The sequence below is a fragment of the Glandiceps talaboti genome, chromosome 20, assembly GCF_964340395.1.
Source record: "Glandiceps talaboti chromosome 20, keGlaTala1.1, whole genome shotgun sequence".
Taxonomy (NCBI): Eukaryota; Metazoa; Hemichordata; class Enteropneusta; family Spengelidae; genus Glandiceps; species Glandiceps talaboti.
Genome location: NC_135568.1, coordinates 12022292 through 12038238, shown reverse-complemented (window position 1 = coordinate 12038238; position 15947 = coordinate 12022292). Strand labels below are relative to the sequence as shown.

At 38.3% G+C, this 15947-nt stretch overlaps 1 protein-coding gene across 1 annotated transcript in view; it reads right to left on the bottom strand.

The window, feature by feature from the left end:
* The window catches only part of LOC144450678 (titin-like), a 450019-nt gene that overhangs the window by 92131 nt on the left and 341941 nt on the right, over positions 1-15947 (bottom strand). Inside the window, exons 258-278 of the mRNA XM_078141331.1 lie at positions 15557-15862; positions 15100-15402; positions 14580-14882; positions 14145-14447; positions 13464-13766; positions 12635-13225; positions 9520-9822; positions 8927-9229; positions 8124-8426; positions 7545-7850; positions 7009-7311; positions 6367-6669; positions 5756-6061; positions 4978-5280; positions 4293-4595; positions 3524-3826; positions 2742-3044; positions 2004-2594; positions 1466-1762; positions 591-893; positions 66-368 (exon numbers count right to left, since the gene is read on the bottom strand). Coding sequence (XP_077997457.1) covers positions 66-368; positions 591-893; positions 1466-1762; positions 2004-2594; positions 2742-3044; positions 3524-3826; positions 4293-4595; positions 4978-5280; positions 5756-6061; positions 6367-6669; positions 7009-7311; positions 7545-7850; positions 8124-8426; positions 8927-9229; positions 9520-9822; positions 12635-13225; positions 13464-13766; positions 14145-14447; positions 14580-14882; positions 15100-15402; positions 15557-15862 — 6942 coding nt within the window. The remainder of the gene's footprint in view (positions 1-65; positions 369-590; positions 894-1465; positions 1763-2003; positions 2595-2741; positions 3045-3523; positions 3827-4292; positions 4596-4977; positions 5281-5755; positions 6062-6366; positions 6670-7008; positions 7312-7544; positions 7851-8123; positions 8427-8926; positions 9230-9519; positions 9823-12634; positions 13226-13463; positions 13767-14144; positions 14448-14579; positions 14883-15099; positions 15403-15556; positions 15863-15947) is intronic.

The following is a 15947-nucleotide window of genomic DNA, read 5'->3' as shown; positions in this document are numbered from 1 at the left end:
CAGACCTGACATCGGTATCATACCTAGAATAAACTTACTTGATGGTACTGAGATGAAAGACTTACCATATGGTAGTTTGATGACAACAGATCCTGTTGATGGACTTGGTTTACCAACACCGGCCTTATTTTCAGCTGCAACTCTGAACTCATATCTTGATCCTGCTGTGAGTTCCCTAACAGTGCAATGTGGTTCTGACACTGAGTATTGTGTTGCATTTGTCCATCTTGATGAGAATTCCTCTTTCTTTTCCACGACATAGCCAGTAATTAGTGATCCACCATCAGACAATGGGGGTGACCATTGTAGATTGGCAGATGATGAGGTGGTTGAAACAATAGTAGGTTTATCAGGGGCACCAGGTACATCTGAAAAATTATAACAAAGAATCATTTTTTAGCAGAGTTTATCATCTTGTGTTGAAAAACTCCTTTTCCGTGTATCTGCAAGAGAAAAGTATACTGCCTGGAGGGAAATCATTCATTTTATGTTAGTCTAGACTTGTTCTGTTTTCTAAGAAGAAAGTTTTGGTAAGACGTACCACATGGTTGCATGCATATACAGACATGCCAAAAGAAGACTCCTCTTACCATAGGGATGTTTAACCTTGACTGAGGGTGTAATATCACTTGGTTTGCTGACACCTGCTTTGTTTTCTGCTGAGACTCTGAATTGATACTCAGACCCTTCTCTGAGTTCTGTGACAGTGAATGTTGTATCAACAACTCTGGTTGTGTTTGCCTTCATCCATTTCAAACCAAACTGTTCTTTACGTTCAACTATGTATCCGAGGATTGGACTTCCACCATCGGATTTAGGAGGCATCCATGTAAGAGTCACAGAGTTATGAGTGACATTTGTCACCTTAGGATTATGAGGAGAATCAGGTACAGCTGACAAGAGAAAGACCAGGGAATTATTGTAGAAAGATGACATCACATAGTCATAAATTGCATGTACTGACCAAAGACAGTCCATGCCTAAACATGCAGTTGTAAGAACACAGAAAGTAACTGCAAAACAACAAACATCTTGGATCACCATCACGCTGCAAAGGATTTGTATGTCAAACATACTTATAGACAAGGTATTGTCACCTGGATACTGGACACCATTGTTAGAAACATTTCCATAGATAGAATAAAACTTTCTCAGTCAGGTATTACACACTGAGTTCATGCTGAAAAAACTTCTGAAGATGTCATATTCAAAGAATACATCAAGCATGCAACAACACTGTGTAGATATTGTTAGACTGATAATCCATGCAACAACTGATGCCATTGATGTTAACCTTTCAGTCAGGGCAAAACAGGAACCAAAACCGTAAAAGAAAGACAGACTAGTTGAGCTTTGAAAGTAGACTGTTAAGTTCACAATATCATGATTATAACAGATCCTGAGGAAAACCATGCAAGTGAGCATAAGAGTTCAGTATGAAGACAGTGGCATGCAAGCCACTTACTGTAAGGATCCTTTGCTCGAGTTGGCTGAGATGGCTCACTAGGTGCACCAATACCAGCATCGTTCAAAGCACTGACACGATATTCATACTCTGAGTTTTCTCTTAGATTTGTCACTATGCATGTCAAGTTAGGTGTTTTGGCAGCAGGTACCCATCGGGAAGAAAATCTTTCCTTCTTATCAACAATGTAGTTAGTAATCTTGTTACCACCGTCAGATTTAGGAGCTGTCCAGGTCAATGTCATGGCACTCCTTGTTATGTTGGATGTCTCTGGAGTGCCAGGAGGACCAGGAACATCTAGAAAACATACAGGATCAAGTATTGCTATAACTGTCTCGTGTAAAGTTGAGGAAAAACGAAAGAATATGGAAGAATAACAGACATGATTTCAATATCTTTCCAGTGTACCTGTAGGGAAAAATAACAGCTTACTGTTTCTGCACACACATTCTGAGATTGATGTATACAATATGCATAACCCTATAAAACAAACATAGTAAGAAAATCACTGCAAATAATAAAGATCATCTGTACTCACCATATGGAGGTTTGGCTACCACTGGTTCTGATGGTTTGCTTGGCTCACCAACACCTACACTGTTTTCAGCAGTCACTCTGAATTCGTATTCTGTACCCTTGGTAAGGTCTGGTACCTTGAATCTGGTTTCTTTAACTGATGTTCTTGTTGCTCTCACCCAGCGATCCTTAGTTGTGTCTCTTCTTTCAACCATGTAGCCAGTAATTCTAGCACCACCATCTGATTCTGGTGGGTTCCAGTGAAGTGACACAGATGTAGCTGTAACTTCAAAGATTTCTGGCTTGCTAGGTGGTTCTGGTACGGATAGTTTCAAAGCAGCTGGATTACTTGGTTTACCAGTACCAGCCTTGTTCTCAGCAAGAACACGGAACTCATAGTCTACACCTTCCTTAAGGTCTTTGACAGTCAATGCTGTGTCTGTTACAGTAACAGGAGTTTCTCTCACCCATCTGTTACTATATTTCTCTCTTTTCTCAACCACATAACCAGCAACAGGAGATCCACCGTCGTCCTTTGGTGCAGACCATGTGAGGGTCAGAGAAGTTGGTTTGATTTCTTCCATGATTGGTACATCTGGGCAATCTGGTACATCTGTAGATACAAAAAACATACAGGTATTACAAACTGATGATGAAGAGCGTCGAATCTACTTAGTCACTACTTGAAAGCTTCTATGATACTTTCTACAGCATGCACACTAATCTACATAAGGCATGCTAAGTCAAGTTCAAGGCTTACCATAAGGTGGTTTGGCCACCTTAGGCTTGGTTGAGGGACTTGGTCTACCAATACCAGCTTTGTTTTCAGCACTAACTCTGAACTCATATTCATTGCCTTTCTGCAGTCCAGTGACAATGTAGTTGGTTTCAGACACATGGTAGTCATTGACTCTTACATATCTAGGACTAAACTTGTCTTTCTTCTCAACAACATAGTTGAAGATAGGACTACCGCCGTCTGATGGAGGTGCAGTCCATTTAAGAGTCATAGATTTGTCTGAGACTTGAGAAATCTCAGGTTGACCAGGTGTGCCTGGTTTATCTGATATGGAAAAAGAAGAGGCAGAAGAAGAAGAAGCAAGCATTATACATAAACCATTACAAGCATGTTACACCAAACATATACTCAAGAACATACCAGCTTTGACAGAAAAGTCACCCAAAGAAAGCACTGTGATCACTGTATATAATTCACTGTGACATGTTATCAGGTTATTAAAGTGTGATGTGTTACAATATACACTATTTGCAAGGTTCATTACAGTATCAAGGTTGGTTAGTATAGATATTTGACAGCAGAATCCCTGTAAAAGCACCACTTAAATGTAAAACTGGCCACATTCTTATGGCAGTTATCTTACTTAAATTACTGCAGACAATGAGAAGGAAAAAATACATGAAAATTCATCAGCAAAAGCTTGGCCAGATGAAGATATTCCTTTATGCCATTATAATAGGGGAGAGTAGTTTAGCCAAGAAAGCAGAGAATGTTTGTTTTTATAATCTATTAGTTCAGCTTACCATATGGTGGTTTGGCTACTGTTGGTGATGAAGGTTGACTTGGTAAACCAAAGCCAGCCTTGTTCTCTGCCAACACTCTGAATTCATACTGATTTCCTTCGATCAGTTCTGTCACTCTGTATGTTTTGTCTGTGATGTCATCTGGAGTCACTTTAAGCCAACGAGTACTGAACTTTTCTCTTCTTTCCACAACATATCTGGTGATTCTTGCACCACCATCAGTTTCAGGTTCAGTCCAGGTCAGTGTCATAGCTGTGGATGTTATGTCTGAGATCTTGGGCTTTCCTGGAGGACCAGGCACATCTAATGAAGCAAATATGATGGACATAATAATCAGCTACTTTGTTTTGTGCTCAGTTCTACTTCTCCAAACTTAACAATTCCCAACAGTTTAACAGACCCATGCTACAAACAATTTACTTGTAAGTTTTTCAACATAATTGTTTTTATACCAAGGAGATCCATTTAACAAATTCCTTATTATACCACTTTTCCCAAGTTTCTCTTTCATAGTAATAGTGTTCACCTAATAGTGAGTCACCACAATACAGTCTACCTCACACTACAAGATCAGGAGTGTTTTATATTCCTTTACAAAACTATTCATCAAATGGGATTATCATTTTTCATAAGTCTATAAAAATACACCAAAAGATCCCTGGTGCAATAAGTTTAGGATTGATTCTTTTCCTTGTCAAAACTTTTCAATAAATGTATGTATTGATATTTAAATATCTCAAAGGATGAGCCAAAACAGTATCTTGCTTACCATAAGGTGGTTTTGCCATTTTCTTTTCACTTGGTTCACTGAATGGTCCAAGTCCTGCTTTGTTCTCAGCAGCTACTTTGAACTGGTATTCATTACCTTCCACCAAATCTACCACTGTGTATGTAGTATTAGTGATCTTTTCACGGTGAGCTTTGGTCCATCTTGCTCTGCCGACATCAAACTTCTCTACAATGTAGTTAGTGACTGGACTTCCACCATCGGATTCTGGTGGAACCCAGGTGATAGTCATCTCAGTAGCATCAATGTTGATGATTCGTGGGCGACCAGGTGGTCCAGGAACATCTGTGAAATACATACAATATTTTAATATGCTGATCAAATGGTCCATGCACATCTGTTATAGTAAATAATAAATATGGTGAAAAATGCCATGATCAAAAGTGTTTTGACTTCATTCTTGCAAGTTTTAGTGTCTTTATTATATGTAACATGACTATGTAATATTTATCAAAAGTCCCAATTTCAAGTTAATTTACCAAAATTCCAAACAAATATTAGTTAGAATTAGATACCATGTTTCTACCTCTGTATTACAGTAATTCTCAAAAACACCGAGTGTATTGACTTGAAATGCAACTGCCACCATTTTTACCCCTATCTGTTACTAGGGTTCTTCACATTATTGACTCAGAGTACATGCAAAGTACAAAGTATTGCTACTTACCATATGGTGGTTTAGCTGTCTTTGGATCTGATGGTTCACTGTATTTACCAACACCAGCTCTGTTCTCTGCAGCCACTCTGAACTGATAGTCTGTGCCTTCACGTAGACCTGTCACTATTGCTGACGTGCTAGGTGATGACAATTTGGCAGCCTTAGACCAGAAAGTAGAGTAACCTTCTTTCTTTTCAATGATATAGCCTGTAATTGGACTGCCACCATCAGAAGCTGGTGACAACCATGTCAGAGACATTTCAGTTGTGTCAATCTTGGTGACTCTTGGCTTGTCAGGAGGACCAGGTACATCTGAAAGAGATTTTGTAAAGGAATGAATGAATGAATGAATGAATGAATGAATGAATGAATGAATGAATGAATGAATGAATGAATGAATGAATGAATCAATGGAATGAATGAATCAATGGAATGAATGAATGAATCAATCAATCAATCAATCAACTGATCAACCAACCAATCAATCAATTAGTCAACTAACTAACCAACCAACCAACCAACCAACCAACCAACCAACCAACCAATCAATCAATCAATGTACCAAGCAACCATTCAATCAATCAATCTATCAATCAATCCAAACCCGTCAACTGTTCAATATTGTCCACTCCAAATTGGCAACTTTTGTGGTTCCCAACCAAGTAAGATGTTAGTACTTTCAAAAATTTTTAATTTAATATGTCAATTTCCTGACAGGTTGTGAAATCACTCTTCGGTCTTTGCCAGCACACTTCAATGTTAAAGGCAATTCAAAAGTATTACTTACCATATGGTGGTTTGGCTTTACTGGTATCTGATGGTTCACTGTATTTACCAACACCAGCTTTGTTCTCTGCAGCCACTCTGAACTGATAGTCTGTACCTTCAGTAAGTCCTGTTATTGTGTAGCTGGTATCAATCACTTTGTCTTCTGTGTGTACTTTGAGCCAGCGAGAGGCAAATTCCTCCTTCTTTTCAATGACATAGTTAGTGATTCTGCTGCCACCATCAGAGTCAGGTGCTGTCCACTTAATGGTTATGGTCTTAGCTGTAGCTTCCGACACCTTAGGTTTGCCAGGTGCCTCAGGTACATCTAGGTATAGAAAATAATCGTACATGTCAGATATTGTGTATGGTTTTTGTCTCAAGAGTTTTCACATGAGTGGAACACTTGTGAAATTGTGTGCAAGTTAAGCTTCAGTTGCCCAACATCACTGCAATGTATTCCTATATTCCTAACAATGCATACTGAGGTTTAACAAAATCTTCGTCTTCAAGGGAAATACCTTGGATGTTCCAAGCTAAAACAACGGTAAAATACCACATTGTATGTTTATACATATAGATCACTTTATCACAATTTCCTAATCTTCCAGAAGATTATTTTTCTTAACTTACCATATGGTGGTTTAGCTTTGAAAGGTCCACTTGATTCACTAGGTGCTCCAACACCAGCTTTGTTCTCAGCACAGACTCTGAATTCATAGATAGAGTTCTCTTTCAGTTCTTTGACTGTGTAGTTAAGTTCTGGGATACTTGATCTGTTAACTCTGGACCATCTTACACTGAATTGTTCTTTGATTTCAATGTAGTAGCCAGTGACTGATGAACCACCATCATAGTCAGGTGGTGTCCAGCTTAGTTTCATGGTTGTTGAATAGATATCAGATACCTTGGGAATACCAGGTGGTCCAGGAACATCTGGTAAAAAAACAAACCATATCATAAATTATATTAAACATCATTTGCTAAGCTAACATAAAGACAAACTAAAACTATTACTGCGACATGTTGATATAAGCTATCAATGTATGCTTGCAATTACACTTAAAGTAGTCATCTCTGAGGCAAAGTTTTCCTCAAGTGCACACATTCAACCTCATTCACTGGTTACACTATCTTGATTACAGGGTAGTAATATCTAGATACCCAAGGCATTGCTATCACCCCACACATATAATCTACCCCAATCAACAACAGTAGTTTTAGTTTATGTCTATCTTAGTTTGCCGATGACATGTTTTCCGTAGTAGTACTTACCATATGGTGGTTTGGCAATTCTTGATTCAGATGTTTCACTGAATTTACCAATACCAGCTTTGTTCTCAGCAGCAACTCTGAACTCATACTCTGATTTCTGAATCAAGTCAGTGACAGTAAATGTTGTATCTTTGACATCAAATCTGTTAGCTTTAGTCCAAATGGTGGATCTCTTTTCTTTCTTTTCAACTAGGTATCCTGTGACTGGAGCACCACCATCATTCAATGGTGGGGTCCAGTTCAGGGTCATTTCAGTAGCATCCACATTTGTGATAACTGGTTTACCAGGTGGGCCTGGAAGACCTGCAAGGAATATAAAGACAGATTTTACAATGTGATTATACAGACAAAACATGCTATATTCTTCATCATAGGAACTTTAATGTTATCTCCTAGAATACGGGTTATATTAATATAATTATGATACCACCATACCATTGATTTATAATTTTTTTCATAGTTCATAACTTCGTTAAATTGTCATTTCATATTTCATTGTTATTAAAACTGCAGACATTATTTAATCCAAAACTTACCATATGGTGGTTTAGCTTGTTTGGTATCCGAGGTTTCACTGTACTGTCCAACACCAGCTTTGTTCTCAGCAGCAACCCTGAATTGGTATTCAGAGCCTTCAATAAGACTTCTCACTGTGTATACTAAATCTGTTATTTTCTCATCTCTGTTGACAACAGCCCAGCGTAAACCAAATGGTTCCTTCTTCTCAATCACATAGTTGGTAATTCTACTTCCACCATCTGACTCTGGTGGCGTCCATTTGATTGTCATAGTGGTAGCTGATACTTCAGTCACTTTAGGTTTGCCCGGTGCACTGGGTACATCTAGAAATACAATGTGATGAGTACATGTTAACAATATATTAACTTTACTAATCAGTCATTCAAATTGTCTATATTGTTTGAATAACTGGGTGAGAGTTCTACTGGTTGCTGGACATGATTGAGAAATTGTTGTTCAGATGTTGGAATACATGTAATATAGGTTTATTTTGATCTCAGAAAAAAATATTTTGATAAACTTTTCTGAAGTACATAAACCTTGTACATATACAATATATTTGTCTGTATGATTGAGTGATTTTTAGTCATACATACCATATGGTGGTTTTGCTGTATGTGGACCAGTAGATTCACTAGGTTTGCCAACACCAGCTTTGTTCTCAGCACAGACACGGAATTCATAGACTGAGTTTTGTTTGAGGTCACCAACTGTACATGTCAGATCAGTGATAGTTGTCTTTCCAGTTCTAACCCATCTAGGACTGAACTGTTCTTTCTTCTCAATGACATAATTAGTGATAGGTGCACCACCATCATCCAATGGTTTAGTCCAGGTGAGTGTCATCGATGTTGCATTGATGTCTGACACAAGTGGTTTTCCAGGTGGACCAGGAACATCTGAAATGATGATAATGAAATGTCATGTATCTTGTTCCCATATTTGAAATAGTACTTCAAAAGCATCATACAATTCTGACTGGTTACCCTATTTTATACTTCTTCAAATCGCTGTGGAGTATATACTCCATGCTACAAAGATTATGGTTATAGCATAACAATCTCTGTCCAAGCAAATGCCCATTTATACAGCTGGTTTAACTGGGACACACTCATGTTTCAAATCTTGTCCAAAGACATAAGCCTTTCAGAAACAAATGGAAGTGGTGGGACTCAAGCCAACAATCTGCCAATTCCAAGCCAGCCACTCTAAACATTCAACCATCAAGACTCCATATAGGATGGGTGTACAACATGGTGTTCATTTGGAGTATATAGTCTCTGAATACATAAGTCAAAACTTAACAGAAGTGTTGGAAATTACTTTGACATAAAACAGTTTGTTTATTAGACAATATTTGTATCACAGGTTAGTCCAGGAACCCTAAATGTCAACTTACCATAAGGTGGTTTGGCAATCTTGGCATCTGATGGTTCACTTGGTTTACCAGCACCAGCCTTATTTTCAGCTACAACTCGGAATTCATATTCATTGCCTTCTTTGAGTCCAGACACCTTGTATGCAGTTTCTGCGACAGCATAAGTGGTGACTCTATCCCATCGGGCTGAGAATTTTTCTTTCTTCTCGACATTGTAACCAGTGATTGGAGATCCGCCATCAGATCTTGGAGCTGACCAGTTCAGATTCATAGTAGTGGCAGTGATATCACTGACAATAGGTTTGGATGGTGCATCAGGTGCATCTAGAAGTATGACAGAAACGCAACATATTTAAAACTCGCATCAAACTCATCACATTCATTATTTCTTAATGAAGAACTTTATCTACAAGGTAGTCTACAGCAGGTCTGTTCTGAGCCAGCTTTGGAAATCTATTTCAGAGAGGTTGTTTGCTGCAGGGTTATTGACAATGACTTTACAGGGCTTTGTATGGTTAAGTCAGGTAACCCAGTCTAACTTGTCTTACCAAATGTTGATGACTTTTAGTACTGTTTAGGAAGTATATCACCAATAACTTTTACATTTCACTTACCATATGGTGGCTTGGCTTTCTGTGGTTTAGATGGTTCACTAAATGGTCCAAGACCAGCCTTGTTCTCAGCAGCCACTCTGAATTCATAAACATTGCCTTCAAACAGATCTCTGACTGTCATGGTCGTATCAGGCATTGATTCTCTGTTGACTCTCATCCACCTAGTACTTGAAGTATCTTTCTTTTCAACGATGTATCCAGTTACTGGACTTCCGCCATCATCTCTTGGTGGCTTCCATGAAATAGTCATATTAGTAGCATTGAAACTGGTGACAGTGGGCTGCATTGGTGGTCCTGGTACATCTAGAGTAAAATGATTTTATGATGTTTGTCTATTGTGCATGAAGATTGAATTATAATATAGATATTAACATATGAAGAATGCATCTCAGTAATAGTAGAACTGTAATTTTGGGAACAGAGGTTTGTACATTAAAATATTTCACTTATTATTGCATAATTTTAAAATGATGACAAAATGTACAAACTTTGAGATGAAACAGAAATTACACATTGTATTTCTCCTTTAATGCTGCACTAGCTGTACTGGGATATTATTTTTTTGATCAGACAACAACAACAACAACAACAACAACAACAACAACAACAACAACAACAACAACAACGTTACAATAATATATTCACACAACATTATTAGAATACCAACAATTAGACATTGTACATGTTAATTAGAATTCTGTTTTATCTATAAGTAGTGTAGTAATAAGTTGATTCATTGAGGACACTAATGGTATGGGTATGAACCCCCAAAAAGTCAATTTGATTGGATGTAGTGGACTAAATATGTGAACTGCTACATAAATATGTTTACCCACATGTGAATCAATACTGTGCAGGGTGTATATTAGAAGTGAGTAATTATATCTAACAGTAACAAAAAACTTTCCAGTTGCGGCTAGTGGAGTACTAAAAAGAGTTCTCTTTCATTTTTAAATATAACTTGGAACAAAGTTTGAACAAATTTTGAAGGACACTTTTATTTTCTATTTTCATGACAGTGGTCTCTGAGATGCATTCAAACCATAATGTCAACATTATATATCAAAAGCTTTCATTACTTACATCACCTGGGCTGTAATGGCAAACATTCACAAAACATTACTCCACAGTGAAACGACATACCTGTTAGTCACCTGATATAGTTGTTTTAATTTCAGGCCTTTTACACTTACCATATGGTTTCTTGGCAAGTTTTAATCCTGTTGACTCGCTTGGTGTACCCACACCAGCTTTGTTTTCAGCTGCTACATTGAACTCATATTGTTTACCCTCTTTCAGATGTTCCACTGTAAAAGTGGTGTCTGTGACTTTGTACATATTGACTTTTTCCCACATGCTGTGGTACTCCTCTTTCTTTTGTATTAAGTACCCTGTAATTGGACTGCCACCATCGTTTTCTGGTGGTGTCCATTTAAGGGTCATGGAAGTTGCTACGATATCTGATACTGATGGTTTTCCTGGAGAATCAGGAACACCTGGAGAGAGAGATGAATGAGTGGAATGGGAGAGGAAGGTGAGAAGGGCATGAAGTGAGAGAGAACACACCAAGTAGTGAACCGACAACAATCAATGCTGTGATATTGAACAACATACAACCATGTAAAAAGACAATGCAATAAAGAAGAACCTTATCTGCTAAGAAAATTGAAAGCATTGGCAAATTTTCATAAGTAGCATACATGGACATGGGAAGGCAGTAAATTCCATCAAATTTGTGACAACCAGGAGTCTTACCATACGAGGCCTTCAGCAAAACTGATGCTGTTGCCTCACTTGGTTTACCAACACCAGCCTTGTTCTCAGCGACCACTCTAAACTGATATTGGCATTGTTCCTTGAGATTAAGCACCGTACATGAGAATTGAGGAATTCTCTCTTTCACAGCTGGTACCCATTTAGGACTAAATGCTTCTTTCTTTTCCACATAGTAACCAAGGATTGGCGCACCACCATCTGATTCTGGAGGAGTCCATTGAAGAGTGACAGAGTGATGTGTCACGTCAAGAACATCAGGAACTCCGGGAGCTCCAGGTACATCTATGTAGAGATATGTGTGGAATATATACTAAGAGCTGAGTTTGATACTTATGTGCAACCTTGGTTAGTGCTTATCTATACAAGCACACACATAAGTAGACACCACAGATAACCTCCTTAAAACCGTTATAGCCAATACATGCAATCAACACACCAACTTGAAAGGAAATCTTGAATCACTCGTTTGAATATTTTCAAAGCTTAGTAACCCTGCATGCCAACCAAATTGGACAACAAATCATAACCTCGAAACCAACAGAGACAACATGAAAAGTAAATGATGTTATTAATAACCAACACAGAGTATTAAAGAAATCATATCCAAACTTGAAACAATAAATAGAATGAAAATAAGGCCAGGAAATAAAAAAATGTACAGACCAATTTCCTTGAAGTGATTTAACACCAAAAAACACAAAACCAAAGAGAGTGCATTACACTTAATATTAGTTATAAAAACACACCATATTAGACCATACCACTTAAAAACAGGGAAAGTGAGTAATTTAACCAATTATTTCAGAACCACAGCTCAGTACACAACTGATGAAAACTCTCACCATAAGGATCTTTGACTGTCACTGGGGCAGTTGAGTCACCAGCTGGACCAACTCCGGCTTGATTCTGAGCACGAATTCTGAACTCATAGACTGAATTCTCCTTGAGGTCAGTGACAATACAGTGTGGATGAAGTGTCTTTAGTTTGACCAACCATTTCATTGTGAACTGTTCTTTCATCTCCACGACAAATGCAGTGATAGCACTGCCACCATCTGATACGGGTGGTCTCCAAGACAGAGACACTGAAGATTTTGTAATTTCAATAACGTCAGGTTTACTTGGTGCATCGGGAACATCTTGGTGGTTTGAGGTAGAAGAAAGCAAAGGTGAGTAAGGTTGAGATATGTGAAAGGTGTGACAATTGGATAGAAGGAATTGAAGATGAAATGAAAAGGACAAGTGAAAAGGTGAAGAAGAATGAATGAAATTGAAGCATGTATCCATCTTATTTCATGATATAAACACTGAACTTTCAACTTTCAACTTTGAACCTTACCGTATGGTGGTTTAGCAACCACTGGTGTTGATGGTTTGCTTGGTTCACTCACACCAGCCTTGTTTTCTGCTGACACTCGGAATTCATATTCTGTACCCTTGATCAGATCAGAAGCAACGATGAATGGTTCCTTCACTGGAACTCTATTCACTCTAACCCATCGGTCTTTGCTTGTGTCACGTTTCTCGACTATGTAGCCAGTAACTCTTGCTCCACCATCGGAATCTGGTGGTGTCCACTTGAGATTGGCTGTTTTGTCGGAAACTTCAATAACAGTAGGTTTGCCAGGGGCATCAGGCACAGAGATCTTCAATGTAGCTGGGAAGCTTGGTTTACCAACACCAGCTTTGTTTTCTGCTAGCACACGGAATTCATAGTCAGTGCCTTCAGTCAAACCAGTGGCATTGTAGCTAGTATCTGTTACAGAGAGTGTGTTGTCCTTCACCCATCTTGCACTGAATTTCTCTTTTCTTTCAATGGTATATCCAGTAACAGGTGATCCACCATCATCTTTGGGAGGTGTCCACTTGAGTTTGATTGATGTTGGTTGAACTTCAATGATATCTGGAGTTCCTGGTGCATCAGGTACATCTGTAAAATAGCAAAGAAATAATACAGTAAACATGGGTATTCATAGTTGACAATTCACTTTGACTTAATACTGTTCTTTGCTGATTGACAGCTGATTGTACAAACTGATTGGGGAAACTTTGAAAAGAGACAATGTCTTATAAGGTTGACAAATGTTCCAAATTATTATAAAATAAAAAAACTTGGTAAGAATCTGCAGAAATTAGCACAAAAGGAGGATACTTCTTAACTGACTTACCATATGGTGGTTTGGCCACTTTGGGATCTGATGGCTCACTAGGTTTGCCAACACCAGCCTTGTTCTCAGCAGACACTCTGAAAGTGTACTCATTGCCTTTCTCCAGTCCAGTCACAGTATGTGTTGTGTCTGGTACAGTGAAGTCACTGATTCGTGTCCATCTAGTATGATACCTCTCCTTCTTCTCAATGACGTAATTGAAGATGGCATTGCCACCATCATTTAATGGTGGACTCCATGTCAGTTTCATGGATTTCTCTGTTATGTCAGATACTGTTGGTTTACCTGGAGCATCTGGTTTGTCTGTTAGAAATCAAAGTAATTAGTGAATACTGTGAATTTATAATACAGTATGAATGAAGAACTGTGTCTATCAAAACTGAAGTTGCACACTCCATACATATGCACACATATGCACACTCCAATTAACTGAAGTGCAATGCTAATGATGTCCATAACATATATGGTCATACACTTTACGTCACTTAAATTTCAAAACAAGGAATTTTCATGGTCGAGATTTTGTCCATTTTCAAGGAATATTCTACGACAGTACACCTCTCCAATAGTTGCCACTTGATCTGTCTCAATCAGAAATTCACTGTTAAGCAAATAAGCTTGTTTAACCTTGATGGTTTTAATGAATATTAGAATGGATTGTGAAGATCAATAACAACTTACCATATGGTGGTTTGGCTATTCTTGGTTCTGATGGTTCACTGAATGCTCCAACACCAGCCTTGTTCTCAGCAGCCACTCTGAATTCATATTCTGAGTGTTCTGTTAGTCCTGTTACTTTGAAGTTGATATCAGTGATAGTGTCTCTGGTTACTCTCATCCAGCGTGTTGCAAACTTGTCTTTTCTTTCAATCACATAGTTGGTTATCTTGGCTCCACCATCTGTTATTGGTACTGTCCAATCAAGAGTCATGGATGTCGAAGTGACATCAGAGACCTTTGGTCGCCCAGGTGGTCCTGGTACATCTGCAATTTTCAAAAATAATTGGAGTTAATAACTTTGCTAAATCACTATCAATATGTGGATTAGAAAATTGGTGAGATTAGGGACAACAGAATGTGTTTTCTTGTAAAAGAAATATCATGACTAACACCTACCATATGGAGGTTTAGCACGGTGTTTGTCACTTGGTTCACCAAATGGTCCTGTACCAGCTTTGTTCTCAGCAGCTACTCTGAACTGATACTCTGTACCTTGCATCAGATCTGTCACAGTGTAAGTTGTGTCAAATACTTTGTCTTTATGAGCTCTGCTCCACCTTCCTCTACCAATGTCATACTTCTCAATCACATAGCTAGTTATTGGATTTCCACCATCTGATCTTGGTGCTGTCCAGGTGAGAGTCATGTGAGTGGCATCAATCTTGGAAACATCTGGTTTTCCAGGTGCACTTGGTACATCTGGTAGAAAACAATTCAGTCAATAACATTTAGTATACCATAATGGTTAACAGCAGGTCAATTTGTGCTTAAATTTAAATAATTGACATGCCATCATGTTAATATGTCTCAAAAACCCTATCCTGGCCAGACTGTTAGTCAATGGACTAATATGTTAACAATCATTGGTGATTCAGATTATGATACAAATGAACGCTTTAGTTTAACATGAACTCACCATATGGTGGTTTAGCTTTCCTGACATCACTTGGTTCACTGGGTTTGCCAACTCCAGCTTTGTTTTCTGCCAGTATACGGAATTGGTATTCGGTTCCCTCTCTCAATTCAGTTACTCTAAATCTGGTGTCAGAAACTGCAGACTTGTTGACTTTTGTCCACATTGTGGTGAATTGCTCTTTCTTCTCTACATAGTAACCAGTAACAGGAGAACCACCATCATCTTCTGGTGATAACCAGCTGAGGTTCATGCTATTGGCTGTCACATCTGAAATACTTGGTTTTCCAGGTGGTCCTGGTACATCTGTTTGAGAAAGAGAAACATGTAAATTACCATTCTAAAATAATGAGACAAAGTGTACTAGTGTTCAGATATGTTGAAAAAATCAAAGGATCTCAGGACTTTACATTAAAAAGAAATGGTTTGAGCACCAATTAGGTTATAATTGATCACTTACCATATGGTGGTTTAGCTGTCTTTGGATCTGATGGTTCACTGTATTTACCAACACCAGCTTTGTTCTCAGCAGCAACTCTGAACTGATATGCTGTTCCTTGAGTGAGACCAGTTACTGTATGATCAGTACCAATGACTTTGGCATCTGTGTACACCTTAGTCCATCGGCTACCAAACTCTTCCTTCTTCTCAATCACATAGTTGGTGATTCTACTGCCGCCATCTGATATGGGTTCTGACCAAGTGATGGACATTGTCTTGGCTGTAACTCCTGTGATCTTGGGTTTACCAGGTGCATCAGGTACATCTACAGTAAAGATGTTAGAAAACATACATTACCTAACAGAAATCACCTTGCAATATTGTTCTCTAGTTGAAGGATACTTTTCTAA